General features: G+C 40.2%; 1 protein-coding gene across 12 annotated transcripts in view; it reads right to left on the reverse strand.

The window, feature by feature from the left end:
• Nucleotides 1–18,178, reverse strand: part of LYPD6B (LY6/PLAUR domain containing 6B) — a 242,919-nt gene that overhangs the window by 2,116 nt on the left and 222,625 nt on the right. For 9 of the 12 annotated variants that reach the window (XM_069066714.1, XM_069066717.1, XM_069066724.1 and 6 more), the window contains 3 exons: nt 9,437–9,589; nt 5,981–6,079; nt 2,249–2,379 (listed from right to left, as the gene is read on the reverse strand). In XM_069066714.1, the coding sequence (XP_068922815.1) occupies nt 2,249–2,379; nt 5,981–6,079; nt 9,437–9,589 (383 nt within the window). Of the gene's footprint in view, nt 1–2,248; nt 2,380–5,980; nt 6,080–9,436; nt 9,590–13,614; nt 13,718–18,178 lie in introns of all 12 variants that reach the window. The other 3 variants (XM_069066720.1, XM_069066719.1, XM_069066715.1) reach the window with 2 other exon arrangements.

Raw genomic sequence — 18,178 nt, forward strand, 5'->3', positions numbered from 1 at the left:
ATAACTGGCCGTGTAACCTTGAGCAAGTTACTTAACCCCAATTGCTTTAAAAAAAAAATAAGACATTGGCATAAGAGATAAACTTTGAAAAGATAAAACTGGGAAGGACTGTTTAGATATGAGTTGGAAAGGAAAGGACCTCAGAGGGTATCCAGTCCAACCCCTACCTGCCCAAGAAGCCTTTTCAGCATTCTGAAATAATTCACAGAGAGGATCAGTTGAAGGGATTGGGGACGATGTCTGCAATAAAGAAGATTTAGGGGGACTCATATTAACTATCTGCAAGTAACAGCAGGGCCATTGTATGAATGAAGAACAGGAATTGGTCTTTGTGGCCCTAGAATGTTATTTTGAAAGAGATCTGGGGGCTTTAGTAGACTACAAATTCAATGCTAAGTTAACAATGTGATATTGTAATCATAATGACCATATTGAGAAAGGTAATAGTCCTATTGTCTTCTTCCTTAGGCAGGTCACATGTGTCCCTTTCCAACTGGTGACATTTTAGGAAGGACACTGGAAAGCCAGAGACAACCAGAGCAAGACCAGACTATAGAAAGGCCCTGAGAACATGCCCTATGACAACGAGGCAAAGGAATTCAGGATGCTAATTCTGTACCAGAGGAGACTTGGGGAAGTCATGATAATTATTTTCAAGGAACTATAGAGCCCCCCTTATGGGAGTGGGGCTCGACTTGTTCCTTCCATTGTCCAGAGGCAATGGACAAACATGGGAAAGAGATGGATTTTGTCTCAATGTAAGGAAAAAAATTCCTCCCAATTAAAACTATCTCAAAGTAAAATGGTCTGCCTTGGGTCCTCTCCTTACTAGAGGTCTTCAAGTGAAAGCTAGACTACTTGTCATGAATTCTTGGTCAGGTAGGGGTTGACCTGCATACCCTCTGAGGTCCCTTCTATTTCAGTTCTCTAACACAACTTCCTGTCTTCTGACTATATAAACAGTGTTCCTAAAATCAAGTCTTCTATCTACAAGACTAGTGTTCTTTTCTACTATCTTTAAAGTATGAAGAGTAAAGAAAATGCCAAATATCTTCTCAAATTTTCCCCAAGGTTCCTGGTTACACCTATCCTTCTATTTTTCTGTATATGTAGAACAGAATGTTAGTGCACTAAAGGACCTGAGAAATTAATTTCCTCATTTTTACAGATTAAAAAAACAAACAAACAACTAAGATCCAGCCAAGTCAAAAGATCTCCCAAGGACATAAGACTAATTAATGGCAAAGCCAGAACTAGACCCCAGATTTCCTGATTCCATAATGACTAGTTTGTTCTGGTTTTCACAACACCATGATGCCTTTTCTAAAAAGCCAGGTTGAGAAATGTATAAGGTTACCCATAACATGTTTATCCTCAAAAGAGAAAATGGGTCAGTTATCTAGGCTCATCTATAAGATACGTATAATGAAGTAGTTCAGATTTACCAACTCCTTTTGAGATCTCTTTTTTATTATTATTAATCTCTACCACAGAGCCAAAAAAAAGCATCATCACAGACATCTCTGCTTTCTCTGCTCCTGTTTTCCAAACCAGTTCATTCAGCAATTAGTGGCCAAGAATAGAGCCTCAGAGCTGCAATTTGTAATATAATTCTCTCAATGGATGGTTGAAGCATCACTGTCAGACTACAAAGGTAGCCCTCCAATAATTCTGGAGTTTTTCGGTCACAGGTCTAAAACCAAATTGTGAAATTTGTCTTTTTCTTCATCAACATGAAATGTGAAAGGGAACCTTTATCTCATCACTAGTGCCACTTTCAATCAAGTATTTCAAAGGCATTTTTTAAAAATTATAAATGTATTCAAACATATCACTTGTTCTCAGGTTTTTTTCCTTTTGGACAGAAACTACATGAATGTCTACTATAAATAATAACAATGGCTACCATTTATGTAGTGCTTTAAGGTTTAGAAAGTACTTTATAAGCATTCCATTTGATCCTCACAACAACCTGGTGTAGTTAAGTGCTATTATTACCATTTTGTAGAGAAAACTGAGCCTGAGGGAGGTTAATTAACTAGTCCTTGGTCAAAGAGCTATTTAGTATGTGAGGCAGCATTTGAATTCTGGTCCTCCTGACACCAAACCCAGCAACTCTATCTGCAAGGTCAAGTGCCCTCTCTGTAAAGAAAGAGCTGAATGGTCTGAGTGAAGTTTAGCAGTATAGCCATTTTTATTTCTTTATGACACACACACACACACACACACACACACACACAATTCTTACTGTTTGTCCTCCATCTCGGTGGTGGTGACAGCCAACAAAATGACATTCACTCTTTGAAGCACATTTTTTGGTGACAGATGTACTCCTTCCATGACTGGTGAAGTGATGAACTGTTAAACAGTACTGTGTATCTAAGTAGAAAGACCAAGACAAGGTCATAAGGGACTGAGAAGAAAGAGAGACAGAGATAGGAAAGAAGGGAGGAAAGAGAGGGAAAAAGATTGAGACAGAGGGAGAAAGAAAGAGGAGGGAGGGAGGGAGAGAGAGAGGGAGAGAGAGGGAGAGAGGGAGAGGGAGAGAGAGAGAGAGAGAGAGAGAGAGAGAGAGAGAGGGAGAGAAAAGAGGGAAGGGAAAGAGGGAGGAGGGAGGGAGGGAGGGAGGGAGAGAGAAGGAAGAGAGACAGACCTTGAATGGAAAGACATTAAATAGAAAATCTGAATTAATTGGATTTAGATTAAATAACATTTTTGGCTAAAACAAAACAACAGCCTGGCTTCTTGTTAGCAGGACAGAAATGCAATCACTTTAAATTGTGCACCAATATAATATCATTATTTGACTGGTCTATTCATCAAGTGTTTATTCTAATTTTCCTGTATGTATGATCCCTCCATCTTGCTTTGATTATTCCTCTTCAATGGATTTTTCTTTTTTTTCCTCTCAGGTAACCCTCACTTCTCTCTCCCTGCTTTTCTTTCCATATTTATTTACTTTGCTTGGGGCTTTTTCTACCCAGAATCCTCCTTTCACATGTGAGCCTTCAACCTTTCAGAGGCTCTCTCTTAAAACATTCTCTAGAGCACTACAAGATGCTTCCCCTGGCTAGAGATAACAAAAATACAGAGACAAAACCAGTGGATGAATATCACTACAACAAGTCTAGACTACTTCTTATTTTGAAGAGATCTAAATAAAGTTCAAATGTATCTAAGCTTTTTTTTTTTATCATTTCCAAAGGGAGATCAACCTAATGAAACAGCTAAATACTTTCTCAGAAACAAGAAAAAAATGATTGAAAACTGGTAACAATGCATGCTTATACAAAATGATGTGCATGCTGAAGTCAGCTAAAAGTTTCATGGTCAAAGCTCACTTAAATGAAAGAATAAATATCATTCAAGTCATATCCTGTTACATCCAATCCCATTATTAACAAAGTATACAAACTAGAGAACTATAATTGCTAAAAAGGAACTAATTATTGTATAAAATACAGTAATGACAAAGAACTATAGCTAAGGCACTATTTTTACTAAGTGTAAAAAGAAAGGCAAGAAATTATATCCTTAGTAATAAATCCAGATTATTAGCATCATTTGAGCCTGGGTGAGTACATAGTCGCTCAATTTTTCCATCCACTTCAATCTCATAAACATACAAGTTTTACAACATTAGCATCACCAACCAAAATGAAAGCCACAGTTTCCCTTTTGATCACATAAGATGAGAACGTATTGAATGTGGGATGCCATTTAAAAATTTAGAAATAACAAAGAACATCCCAGGTAAAAATGGTTTCATTTAATGTATGTCAAAATGGATAAAAAATTCATAGACTAAGCAAGAAGCAATTCCTGGATCAACTATAAAAGTTGAAAAAAAAGTCAACAAGGAAAGAGAATATGAGGATAGACATTGATGTCCCCACTTTCTTATTTCCCTAAAGCATGTTCAAAGTTAAGAGGGGAATTCTAAAATGTATTGCTCAAAAGACAACATCCATCCATGGAATGAATCAGAAAGGATGGGAATCAAACAGCAATGGAAATCTTATTTTCAAAGTTGGCTGGAATATCAATAAAACCATAAGTAGATTAGAGACTATGTTTAGAGTCTTCCCCTCCCAGACTGATTCTTTTGTGAAAGCAAACCAGGCCATCTTTTACCTCAATTCTAACCTAGTCTTTAACTACTGAATGGGTGTTGCCTCAGACAAACTGAGACCTGGGAAAGACCTTAGCTTAAAAAGGTCAAGGTCTGACACTGCATCCTGGGTCATTGCCAGTTGCCCTTTCCTGTGTCTTGCCAACTGATCTCAGATGACTCTGGAGCAGAGAACGAGACTGATGACTTTGCACAGCTCTGCCTCACTTGAATACAACTCACTTGCAAGTCAAGACATCACCCTCCTGATGTCATTGGTCCTCAGAGAAAAAGGATGAACAACAACAATGAAAAATGGGGACATTGGCTTAAAATGTCATAATAAATCTACATAGAACTCTTAAACTAATTACAATCTATGTTAGAAGCAGTATTTCCCAGGGCTCTGCCATGTAGGTTGGACTAGCTTTTCCCAAAGTCTTATTCATGAAGGGAAAGCTGAGGCTTCCCAAAGGGCTGAATACCAGAAAGCCAAAGTACAGGGAGTCTCCTGCTCTTCCCCTAGGCTTCTAACAACCAGTCATTATAGACAACACAGAGGCAGAGAAGCTGTGATCAACAGAACCAATGATGTCTGCTTGTTGAATATACTTTCCTTCCAATAGCTTGTCCATGCTATAGCTAAGTAAAACTCCTTTTGTAAGTATAACTTTTGTAAGTGGAAACGCCATCCATGAAGCCAGAAAAAAGTGTGTTTCAATTGGCTGAAGTCAATACAGGAAAAAAAATTCTTTTCTTAATTCCTTGAATACATTTTGCCCCTCTCCCTAGTTTTGGAAGCCTAAGAACAGTCCATTAATGAACATTAATGCAACATTCCTGCATTCTGTACATTCCTAGTTTCCTCACATTACTAATCAGAAGATTCTATTCTGAAGATATTAGGACCTGTTCCTCCCCTGCTCAAGAAGGCTCATTATTGCCCTAGGATAAAATAGAATCTCCCTTGTTTGGTATATGAAACCCTTCATATCCTCTGTTTGGTATATAAAACCCTTCATATCGGGGTGGCTAGGTGGCACGGTGAATAGAGCACCAACCCTGGAGAAAGGAGGACCTGAGTTCAAATCCGGCCTCAGACACTTAACACAAAAAACTAGCTGTGTGACCTTGGGCAAGTCACTTGACCCCAATTGCCCTACTTTCCCCCCTCCAAAAAGCAAAAAGACAAAAACAAAACCCTCCGATAACCTCTTTATATTTGACTCCAGCTTCCTTGTCCAACTTATCTCATACCACTGTTATTGTTGTTCACTCTTTTTTTCAGTCATCTCTGACTCTTCACGACTCTATTTGGTGTTTTCTTAACAGAGATACTGGAGTGGTTTGCCATTTCTTTCTCCAGTTCATTTTACAGATGAAAAAACTGAGGTAGACAGGCTTAAGTGACTTGCTCAGGGTCACACAGCTAATAAAGGTCTGAGGCTGGATTTGAACTTGGGTTTTCCTGAATCCAGGCCCGACATTCTATCCACTGTGCCACCTAGCTGCTGCTCCTAAAAAGTAGAGGAACCCCTATAATTTATTTAGGGAGTAGGTATGTCTGATATGGTAAAATCAGCACCAAACATTTTTGAAGTTACTAAACAATAGAGGTTATCAGTTTTGTATGTGTTTTTTCTAATAAGTACCCCTCAATAAATGTCTTTGTTAAGGACTCTAACTGGAAACTGGGCCTAAGCCAGTTTGCAAGATCACAGGGATGCATTGTTCTTGCACATCTAGAGGACATCAGCCTCCTGGTATGCTAATCCCATTAAACTCCAAGTCTACACCATGGGTGAGTCAAGAAAAATCTAAGTGAAATGAGATCATCAAAGAACAGCTTCCAAACTGCAGCACACTTACTTTGTGGACACCATTTATCTTCTGCCCATCTGTTACAGTTATAATTATCCCCAGCATTTTCACAGGTAAAACATTTGAAGCTGTTTGGAAACGGTGTGGCTTTAAAGAAATTTGAAAAGTTAGGTTAGGCTGACAAAAAGAAAATATCTCAAGCATTAGACAACACAGGAGGTTTCTTTAGTTCTGAGAGTCAGATATATCCAAGCTTGAATCACTTCATAAACAGATGTCAGGAAACAAAACTAAACTCCCTTGCTATGAACTATCGGGCCTATTTTTACTACTTGTGACTACAAAGTAAAGTAACTAGTGTCTCGAGCCACCTATGGATATCAGGCTTATTGTTTTATAATCATAATAACACTTTGTAGTTGTTAAGCTTGATAGTAGATGATTTGATCAAATCTATATACTTTGTGAGCCATAACCCAACAAGATTCCATCCTAGCTGCTCTTATAAATGCATTTAAAATAAAGTGATTTTATTTGTTCATGCTTAGGGTGATGGCATTACATTTTGGCTAGGAATTTTATAGGCTGCATTATGTAATGGTGAGGCCGCATGGAAGAGTAAACAGAACACAAATCTTGTGATCAGAAACACTTGAGTTCAAGTCCTGTCTGTGACATATGTCAACAAGTATTTATTAAGTGATTAGTATGGACTATGTGCTGGGCTGTGTGACCATGGGCCATTTACTTAATTTCTCTATGTGCCAGACAACTCTCTATATCTATAAGTCTCAGGCAAAAGTTGCCGATCTCCTTCTCCTCCTTTGGAGGTGTTTCTTACATTCATGGGAGAATATGATGTGGTACAGTAATGTTTTAACATTTCTATACTATACTGAATTCTAGAATTCTTTTTAAATTTCTTAATCAGAGAATAATAGCAACAAAACTTCTACCCAGAGTTAGAATCAGAATGGCTGGTCAGCATGAAGGTCAGAGGCCAAAAATTCTATCCTGTTGGCTTCCATGCTTGAGGAAATGAATGCCAGTGTGTAACACACTGGATTGAACACTCAGTCCCTCCTTTTGGAAACTGAAGAAATGAGAGATTTAAGTGTGTTCCCATCCTATCTTAACAGTAATAATAATATACCAGCATTTATGTAGTGTTTTAAAATTCACAAAGTGTTTTATAAATATTAAATCCTCTGATCTTCACAACAACCATGGAAGGCAGGTGTTATTACCATTATCACTATTTTACAAATGAGAAAATTGAGGCAAATTGAGTTTAAGCCACTTGTCCAGGGTCACATAGCTAGTAAATATCTACAGCAAGCGTAGGGAAACTGGGCCCTCAAGGCTACATGTGGCTTTCTAGGTCCTTGGGTGAGGTCTTTTGACTGAGTCTAAGTTTTATAGAACAAAGGGATTTGTTCTGTGAAGTTTGGATTCAGTCAAAGGGCTGCACTTGAGGACCTAGAGGCCCACATATGGCCTTGAGGCTGCAGATTCCCCACCTCTGGTCTACAGGTAGATTTGAAATCAGGTCTTTCTGAATCCAGGTCCAGCATAAAGAAGAGACTAGGTACAAGAGATAACAACTGAAGAAAAAAAAGAAAAACAAATAATCCCCCCAGATCCCTGGATCATAAAGCTAGAAAGAACCTCAGAGGTCATCTAACGCCATCCCCTCATTTTACAGAGAAGGAAACTGAAGATCAGGGAGGTAACCATTGTCTAAGGTCCCACAGACAGTAAATGTCAGAGGCGGCATTTGAACCCTGGTCCTCTGATTCCAGAGGCAGTCCTCTTTTTATTACACAGCTCCTTCTTTAACAAAAGATGACAGCTCTCTAGGTAAAAATCCATGACCAAATGTTGAAGGTCAAAGTCCAGAGGGCAAAACAACGAAACAGCAGACACAGATACATTTTTAGCTTTGCTTAGATTTAAAAGTGTGTCCAGTTTAATTTGCTGAAGATCTAAGTATTGTGAGAACCTGTACTTTCAGTATTTCATGGCTTTCCCATCCTAAAATAAGCCTTTAGGGCAAAAGCTATACTTTGACATTGTCTTATGTAATTAAGCTCCCAGGACACTGGAGTTATCACATTTTAAATTGGCCATTAATAACCCTCCTGAGTTTATGTGTAGAGATGTGCACTTGCTGTCTCACATGTCCTTAAGGAAAGGAAATCCAAGTTAGGACAAAGCAAAAGGGCTACAAAGCATTGGGGCAGGAGATCAGACAGCTCTCATTGGTCCCACATGAAGTGGTTGGTTGTTCAGAATTCTTTTTTTTTTTTTTTTAAAGCAATTGGGGTTAAGTAACTTTGCTCAAGGTTACACGGCCAGTTATTTCTGGGTGTGGTGCTGAGTATCTGAGCCCGGATTTGATCTAGGTCATCCCGACACTGGAGCCGGTGCTCTTACCCGCTGAGCCACCTGGCCGCCCCTAAGCAATTGGGGTTAAGTAACTTGCTCAAGGTTACACGGCCAGGTGTTTCTGGGTGGGTGCTAAGTGTCTAAGCCCGGGATTTGATCTCCAGGTCTTCTCAACACTGGAGCCAGTGCTCTTACTCACTGTGCTACCTGGCCACCCCCAGAATTCTCTTTTTCAATAAATACAACATCACAGATATGGATTTGAAGACTACATTGCTCCTCAAATCCACTGAAGTTCTGTCTTCTCCAACAGAACCTGAATTAATAGTTGTGATCAGACTTTGGCTTTCAAAGAGGCCAAAAGAAAGCATTTTGTATGCTGAGCCATATTTAGACAAAGTGCTTATGAGAGGCCAAGGAAAACTACACACAGGTACTCGCGGGCACGCGCCCACGGGCACACACACACATACAAATAAAACCACTCTTTCCCCCAGAATGAGCTCCATAACCAGTTGCCATTTACTTATTTGGAAGCTGAATATTAATGGTGCTCTCTGTATCTATTGCTGGTGATGATTTGCTACAATATTAATGCAGATGTAGAAAATATAACCCTCCAAAATTCCCAAGCAGTTATTCATTTTCAAAAATGCTAATCTGGCCATTTGGGGAAATTAGTATGGCATCAATTATGCAGAAACTTTTGCAAGCTAGGATTTTTTTTTTCTCTCTCTCTCCTATAGTTTATGAACCTCTATGTAAGACACTTCTGCAATGCAGAGGTCAATAAGAGCCCTGTAATATTTCTCACCTAAACCATGCAGAAATAGGAGAATCAAAGGATGAATTAAAGGAGCAGTGCTTAAATATACTTGAAAATGAACAAGGGGGATGACCCAAGACAACCAAAGTACTCCAGAGTGCTAAGGAATTAAGATGCTGCCTTTTGTCCTGGTGGTTGCTAAACCCCAGACAATGATGAACGCCTGCCTTACTTAGTCTGCGCAGGACCCAGACACACCCAGAAGAAGGCAGAGTTGTGAACTGCTGAGACAGACAGCAACGGGGATCGCTGACAAGGCAGATGGACCTGGGTGGCAACCAGCTACTTACGGTCAAGAGGGGGTTTCACGCTGTAGAAGTTGATGTTCTTGGCCAGAGCCCAGTTTTCAGAGAAGATGAAGATCTGAAGACACGCTACAGCTAAGCCGGGACCAAGGAGCGACATGCTGCCTGGGTGCACTGAAAAAGCCCAACCTCCTAAACCTAGAAAGGAGAAAGACAGTCATGTCACATGGAGAACACAAAAGAGAAACGGCAAGAACTGCACTGTGTTTTTACAGCCCATTTATTCAAAGGTAGAAAATCTTTTTCTTGCTAGAACCTGGGAACATACAGTGATCCATCCTAATGGAAGGAAAGTTAAGCAGTTACTGCCTTCTACTGGTCAGGCTTAGACACTAGACTAATCTCTTGGTTTCTGCAGGGTGCACAATAGGCTCTTTTGTTCACAAAGGAAAGCCAGTAGATACATGCACAAAAAATACCACATACCTGCACTGACCAAGGACATCAAGCTTAATTACTAAGAAATTCATTGGTCCATTAGCTTGAACATAATCCTATGCCCTTCTTTCTTTCATCAGCTACTAGGGCCTTCCCCTCAAAATGTTCTCAAATCTGTTTTCTGTTTACCTATACCTGTACTTGTCATCCTCACCTGTCTTCCAGACCATCAGCTCCCAGAGGGCAAAGGATGTTTTGTTTTTTGTCAGCCTCAGACACTTCCTAGCTGTGTGATCCTGAGCAAGTCACTTAACCCTGTTTGCCTCAGGTCCTCTCATAAAAAGAGCCAGAGAAGGAAATGGCAAATCACTCCAATATCTCTGCCAAGTAAACCAAATGGGGTTGCAGTGAATTGGCCATGACTGAAAATCAACGATCCTAGTATCTGACATATGACACGATGCTTAATAAATACTTGCTGGTTGATTGATATAAATTGCCAATAAAAAAGGAGGTGTTGCGGGAGGGGGAAAGCTAAACCACAGTTGGGAGGGGGTAGTCTGAGTGAGACTTAAGAGATGCAAGTGAGAGAATTAGTGTCAACAGTTAGGAGAAGGGGCCAAAAGGGAAGTGGTAGGGCAGCAAAGAAAAATGCCAAGTTATTTCACATTTTTTTTCTAAGGGCTAACCTTGCCCCAAGTCACTGGGCGGGAGAGGCTTAACAACCTCAGGGAGGCCTCAAGGAACGCCCAAACCATCCTTCTCTCCCTCCTTGGCCTCATCCCTACTGAAAGCAGGGGTCAAAGGAAAAGAGAGACCATAGCTCCTTCATCTCCACTAACTTTCTCTGGAGAGCCCAGGTTGATACACCTCTAAGTCGACTATAAGGAAGTCCAAGCCTCACTGCACACGAGAATCAATCATTCTCCTGGATAACAGCTTGTAGAAAGAAGTGGGAGTGGGGAAGCTCTGGGAGAAGAGAATGTAGATGATACTAGATTTGGAGAAGAGACAGTTCCTAGTGCTGAGATTACTAACTTCAACACTCCTGGAAGGCTAAAAGTAACTTCTCAGAGGTTGAAGTCAAAAGTCCTGGGTTCAAATCCCAGTACTGACACATCAAATAGCATCCATATCACAGAACGTTCTATTTTTGGACAACTACAAATTTTCTTTTACATCAAGCTTAAATATGCCTCTCTGCAGCTTCAAGTAAATGGGAACACAATTAAAAAGAAAGTGTCAATACATCACTTTAAGGTTGCTAGGTTAGTAAATGTTTGATGTACACTCCAAATCCTTCACCAAATTTGAAAAGTTAAATCAATAAGCAAATGTGATGGCTTGAATTGCAGAGGATCATAAATCTAGAGCTTGAAGGCCATCTGGAGGAGGGAAGTGCCAGGTGCTGTATAAGCACTTTACAAATATGATCTCATTTATGTAATCCTTCCAACAAGCCTTTGAGGCAGGTGCTGTCATTATCGCCATTTTACAGTTGCGGAGACTGAGGCAAAGAGGTTAAGTGACTTGCTCAGGGTCACACAGCTGGTAAGTATCTAAGGCTGGATTTGAATTCAAGACTTTCTGTCTCCCAGCTAAGGGCTCCATCCACTGTACCACCTGAATGCTAGCTCATCAAAACCTCTCATTTTACCCCTCAATTGATTAACTAAGACCCATGAAGTGGAAGTCATTTGTCCAATGTCAAAGAGGAAGTGAGCAACAGAGGGGATCTAAACCAGATCTCCTGGTCCTCTGACTCCAAAACCAGTGTTCTGCCCACTGTACTACACTGCCTTAGGACAGGTAGTCCTTCCATTCTCATTACCAGATTACTATGGGATTTTGGACAAGCTTTATTACAGTGTAAAACATTATTTTCTAGGACCACAGTTTTTTTTTAAGCAATCAGGGTTAAGTAACTTGCTCAAGGTTACATGGCCAGGTGTTTCTGGGTGGGTGCTAAGTGTCTGAGCCCGGATTCGATCCCCAGGTCATCCCGACACTGGAGCCGGTACTCTTACTCGCTGTGCTACCTGGCCGCCCCCAGGACCACAGTTTTGAGAGGAGGAGGAGACCTTCCACAGAAATAATCTAGTCCTGGAGTTCTCCACTTTTTGTGTGCATTATTGACTCCTTTGGCAATCTAGGGAAGCCTGTGCACCCATTCTCAGAAGTTGAGTCGATAAGCGTTCGGTAAGTATTTACTATGAGCCAGGCGCTGTGCAAAATCCTGAGGACACAAAGAAAGGCAAAGCCATTCTTCACCCTCAAGGAGCTCACAGTCTAACAGGGGACAACGCCCCAACAACGACGTGCAGACACGATAATCTCACAGGAAAGGCACTGGCATGAAAAGGGAAGAGGAAACGCTCCTAGGATTTTAGCTGTGACATGAAGGAATCCAGGGAAATCAAGAGGTGGACATGAGAAGGGAGGGCATTCCAGACATGAAAGACTGAGTCTAGAGATGGAATGTTCTGTGCAAGGCACCTCAAAGAGGCCAGTGTTGCTGGACCAGAAAGTATGTAAAGGAATGTAAAATGTAACTGGGAAGGAACCAGGTTAGAAAAAGCTTTTAAGGGGCAGCGAGTTGGTATAGTGAATGGAGCCAGGAGGACCTGACACTTACTAGCTGTGTGACCTTGGACAAGTCACTCTCCAATGGTCTTGCCTCCCTCCCTCCATAAAAGGCTTTTGAGAGCCAGAGTATTTTATATTTGATCCTGGATGTGGTAGAGAGGCCTTGGAGTATTAATGAATAGGGGGAAGGGAGTAAGGAAGAATGAGGAGTCAAAGGTGGCCCCTAGGTTGCAGGCCTGGGTGACGGGGAGAATCATGGTGTCCTCAACAGCAATAAACAAGTTAGGAGGGAAGGATTAAAGGGGGAAATAACAAATTCAGTTTTGGATATGTTGAGTTTAAAATGTCTACAGCAGAGGTATCAAACATATAGCCAAAGAGCTATATGCAGCCCATAACAGTCCCAACTATGGCATGAATCGGATTAAAATGGGAAATTTTTAACAAAATAAAAAGACAACAAAACATAGATAATATTACATTTTAAAACTATGTCCATATGTGGCCCACAAAGATACTGGATTAGTGGACCCTTATTTCTATTTGAGTTTGACACTGAGAAAAAATATAATGTTGCTATTATATTAATAACCAAGTAATAATTTATTAATAATTAACCAATTAATAACCAAATTAGGATCCAAGCTTTTCTCTTTTTATTTCCTCATTTTAAGGCATAGCCCCTGTAAAAAGTGAGTCTCTGAAAGACATGACTGGTTGATGAGATTGTCCTAACCCTGGGGAAACATGCTTCTTGATCTTGGGATCTTGGGCCTAACCCTATCCAACCAGGAGACTTTACTTCTGTTTAGAGTGTAAACAGAATCTAGTCTGGGCAAGTTCTTGCCCAGTCCCTGTCCTTATACCCCTCCATTAGAATTTAGGGTGACCCATTTCATGAAGGAGAAAACCAACCAGAGTGGTCAAGATGGAGATGAATTCCCTTTCCAGACTGCTAGAGGCAGCTGAGTCTCATGATCAAGCCACATTCTCAGCAGGAGAAGCTAAAGACTCCCAGTCTACCTCCTTATTAAATGTTCACCAATCAGGGTTGATTTTCACGTGTCAGGGATATTCTCTTTTATAAAAGTATTTAAAGCATCTGGTGTCTCCATTGGGGATCTTTGGTTTTCCAAGAGAAACCACTGACCATCAATGAATTGATTGTTAGCTAGCTTAATAAGTTGATTATTAATTACCCAGAAACTCTGTCTCTCCAGGTTTTTCATTCATTACCACTGGTTTATGGTATATTCAATGTGAGATGTCCAATAAGCAGTTGGAGTTGTGAGAATAATGTTTCTATAAACAAACCAAAACAATACATAGGATTACAAAGGAAACTAATTATACTGAAATAAAGAAATATATATATATATTTACCCTCCAAGTTCCTTGAGCTGCTGAAATCTATCCACGGGTCTCTTGTGGTTCTGTGGACCCCTAATTAAGGTTAAGAAACCTTAATCTAGTTCAATCCTAATAAAGAAATCTAAGGCTCATAGAGATTCAGAAACTTGCCACACACAATAAATGGCTAGGACTGACATCCATGCCATTTGATTCCAAACCTAGTTCTTTCTTAGCAAAGTACCAAACCAAGGGGGCAGTGTGGTCTGATGGAAAGTGCAACAGATATAGAATCTGAGATCCCAGGTCCAAACCCTACCTTTGTCCCTTAATTGTGACCTGTGTGACTTTGTCAAGTTACCTAACATGTCTGGGCCTCATTTTCCTCATCTATAAAATGAAGGGGTTGGATTAAATGGCCTTTAAGATTCCCTGGAAAATGACATTTTCAAGATTATTTGAATCATGGATTTATGAACATTAGTGATGTTTGTCCCAAGAACGAGATGTACCTTGAATTATTAGATAATGACAGTATTGAGCCACCACAATTACCAAGACATTTATTTGTTTGTTTTTGGAAGGGGGAAGGCAGGGCAGTTGGGGTTAAGTGACTTGCCCAAGGTCACATGGCTAGTGTTAAGTGTCTGAGGTCGTATTTGAACTCAGGTCCTCCTGACTCCAGGACTGGTGCTCTATTCACTGCGCCACCTAGCTGTCCCACCAAGATATATATATATAATAAGCTTTAGTTGCCAAAAATGATGTGTCATCTCTAAAACCCATAAAATGATGATGGACCAGAGGACCTCTGAAATCCTTTCTAGCTCTTCATCTATGAGGCCATCAAAATCTGCATCTAAACCAAATGCAAACATAGGGAGAAGCAAACAGATAGTTCTATCTTTTCCAACTAAAAATTAACTTGTTGCTATTGGGGGGGGAAAGTTTATTTTTACACAAAGATGTCTAGTTTTGACTTAGCCAGATAGTAATTTCAGCTTTGGAGAATGTTAACTGAGCAACTCATTAATCATCATGTCATGCCTCCTCTTCCTGGTCCTTGTGAATTTATGAGCTTGCTCCTCAGTGCACAGACCAGATTAGGGGGGTCCATTGTTTTATTTGCCACAATGAAAATGCTTAGTGAAATTAAAGTCGTATTAATGATACTAACGGTGGATGGATTGCTGTGGCTCTTGAAAATTATTTTGCATTTAGACCTGATTAGGAAAACTATACACTACTAGCCAGCATTTACATAGCACTTTAAAGTTTGTGAAGCCTTTTATATGGCTAATACATGTGTATAAGCTAAACTTTCTATGTCTTTTACATTGTGCCTGGTACTGTGCTAAGCAATTTACAAATGTTATCTCACGTGATCCCCATGACAATCCTGGGTGGTAGGCTCTATTATTACTGCCATTTTACAGATAAGGAAACTGAATCAGAGAGAAGTTAAGTGATTTGCTAAATACCACACAGTGAGTAATTGTCTTGAGGTGGGATTTAAATTTGGGTCTTTCTCATTCCAAACAGAGCTCTATCTACTACAACACCTAGTGTTATTATTATATTATTATAGTGTTATATAGGGCTCTCCGAAGCAGTCTCTTCCACTTGACAAGATAGGGAAGTAAGATTGTCGTAATTTAGTCCCTCTGATACTTCCTTTGAGAACGAATTATATCAAGCCAAGTTTTGTGCTAGAGAAGGCAACTTATAGCATGTTGCAGCGAAGCATCCCTCAGAAATCTCTAGTGAAATATCACTTGGCAACAAAAATTTAAACTCTCTTTCTCTGTCTCTCTCTCTGTCTCTGTCTCTCTGTCTCTGTCTCTCTCTGTCTCTGTCTCTCTCTCTCTCTGTCTCTCTCTCTCTCTCTGTCTCTGTCTCTCTCTCTCTCTCTCTGTCTCTCTCTCTCTCTCTCTCTCTCTCTCTCTGTCTCTCTCTCTGTTTCTCTCTGTCTGTCTGTCTGTCTCTCTCTGTCTCTCTCTCAGGGGGTAAGGCAGGGCAGTTGGAGTTAACTGACTTGCCCACGGCTAGTAACTGTGTCAAGTGTCTGAAGCCACATTTGAACTCAGGTCCGTCTGATTCCAGGGCCAATGCTCTATTCACTGTGCCACCTAGCCGCCCCAACAAAAGTTCTCTTAATCACACTGGGTGATGCTACCCCACATACAAAGAGCTATGAACTCTCCTCATTTGATCCTCATAATAACCCTACAGGATAGGCAAGGTGGAGAACATTATTTGTTTTCACACATCAGGAAACAGGAGTGAGGAGAGATATGACTTATCCAAGGTCACCCATTTTAAAAAAAACTTTCATTTTAATTTTACTGATGCGCAGGAATCTATCTCTTCTGACAAATAATAAAAGGGAGCAGGTCAGTAAAAGCAATGAATACAACAACCACATCTGATTGTAGTTACAATGTTCCACAATCAATGTCCCTACCTCTGCAAAGAAGATGGAAGGTATAATTAAAAAAACAAACAAACAAAAAAGGGGTGGCTAGGTATTGCAGTGAATAGAACACCGGCCCTGTAGTCAGGAGGACCTAAATTAAAATCTGGCCTCAGACACGTACACATAGTAGCCGTGTGACCTTGGGCAAGTCACTTAACTCCAATTTCCCTGCCTTTCTCCCTCCAAAAAGAAAAAAAAAATAAAAAACCCTCTTCTTCTGGACCAGACATGGTCATAGCAATTAAATAATATTTTTTCTTAATTTTTCATCTGTTCTGATTTTCATGATATAGTCTCTCTCCCTCCCCCTCCATGTGTGTATTTTTTATGCATGCACACACATATACATATATAAAATACATATTTTATTTTTGATAGTTTTTCTTATTTCACTCTGTATCAGTTCCTAAATGTTTACTCATGCTTCTCTATTTTCATAGTCATAATTTCTTATGTAATGACATTACTTTATCTCCACGCACCACAATTAGTTTAGCAATTCTCCGATTGACAGCCATCTGCTTCATTTCCTGTTTCACCTGATCATAACTGGTAGTTCAGTCACCCCAAAATATCACCCATTTAGTAAGGGATGGAGCTAGCACAACAAGCTGTGTCTTTTTTTTCATCCTGGTGCAATCCTTCTACTAAAATTCGTCCACGTTTTTAGCACTAACGCTCCCCGAAGATTTTCTACACTGCATCAACCATAGCTAACTCAAGCCATCTCTCACTTCCTGCACATCACAGGAGTCACATCACTTGGTACACTGTACTGTCTTTCTACCAGATACTTTATATTTCCTATGTGGCTGGAGCTGTAGCACATATAGAGTTTGCCTCTCAGTCAAGAGATAGCACTATTTCTTCCAAGATAGCTGGCTTAATATCAATCGGGAAAGAGGATTGGACAACCTTACCAGGAATTCTGGAAAAAGTTAAGTGACCTGAAGTGATAGTGGATGCCACCATCACCCAGGATGATGGGCTGCCTTTTCACAGTAGTTGAGTGTCTACTTCTCAAGGATGGGTAAAAATGGGAAAGGAGAAGAGGGGAGGAAGACAAAGAGGAGAAAAAGGTCTGGAGGGGGGAGGAGGGGGACATGGTAAAAATCCCTCCTGGCTCAGTGTCATGAAAGTCTGTCAAGCCTGCTTCATGAAAGTCACTGCACCTTGGAACAGTGGCAGGCACATATATAAGGTACTCATTCAATGCTTGTTGAAGTCAGCACCACTACCATAATCATAGAGTGCTGGTAGACAGAAGTGGGAGGTAGATGGGAGGCCCAGCTAAACACTGGTGAGTCCACTAAGGACTTCAAAAAGATGGGACAGGGTGACTCAGGAAGTTCTCTTCTCTGGGCTGCACTCTCCTCGTCTTTAAAACAGAGAAATTGCTTGCATTGTTGGCCCAGTAGATAGAGTATTAGACATGGAATGAGGAAGACCTGAGTTCAGATCTTGCCTTAGACACATAGGGTTAGGAAAGGATTATTAATTTGGCAGATCAAGGAAATGCCGTTCATATGGTATCCAAGAACTTAAATATGAACACACCAACCACATCTGATTGTAGTTATAACGTTCCACAACCAAGATCCCTACATCTGCAAAGAAAGTGGAAGGTACAATTAAGAAAACAAAAACTACTTCTCATATCCTCTGGACAAGATGGTGTATTGGAAGACGATATAGTAAGGCAGAATAATAGTATGATTAGTATTAGTATTTGTCCCACCTTATTCAACGTCTTTTTTTATTGATGAAGACATGAAAAGATAGAGACAGGGAAAGAGAAGGGACCTGTGATTTCATTAGCATAAAGAACTCCTGCAATGACAAGCTGGAGAAAATAGGTAATACATGAGATGACAAAATAAAGATTCAAAAATATTTCAGTGGGATGAAAATGTAGGTTGAAATAAAAAAAGATGAAA

Source organism: Petaurus breviceps, unplaced genomic scaffold, assembly GCF_028583685.1.
Source record: "Petaurus breviceps papuanus isolate PSGF00001 unplaced genomic scaffold, PetGlider_PUasm1.0 90723, whole genome shotgun sequence".
Taxonomy (NCBI): domain Eukaryota; kingdom Metazoa; phylum Chordata; class Mammalia; order Diprotodontia; family Petauridae; genus Petaurus; species Petaurus breviceps.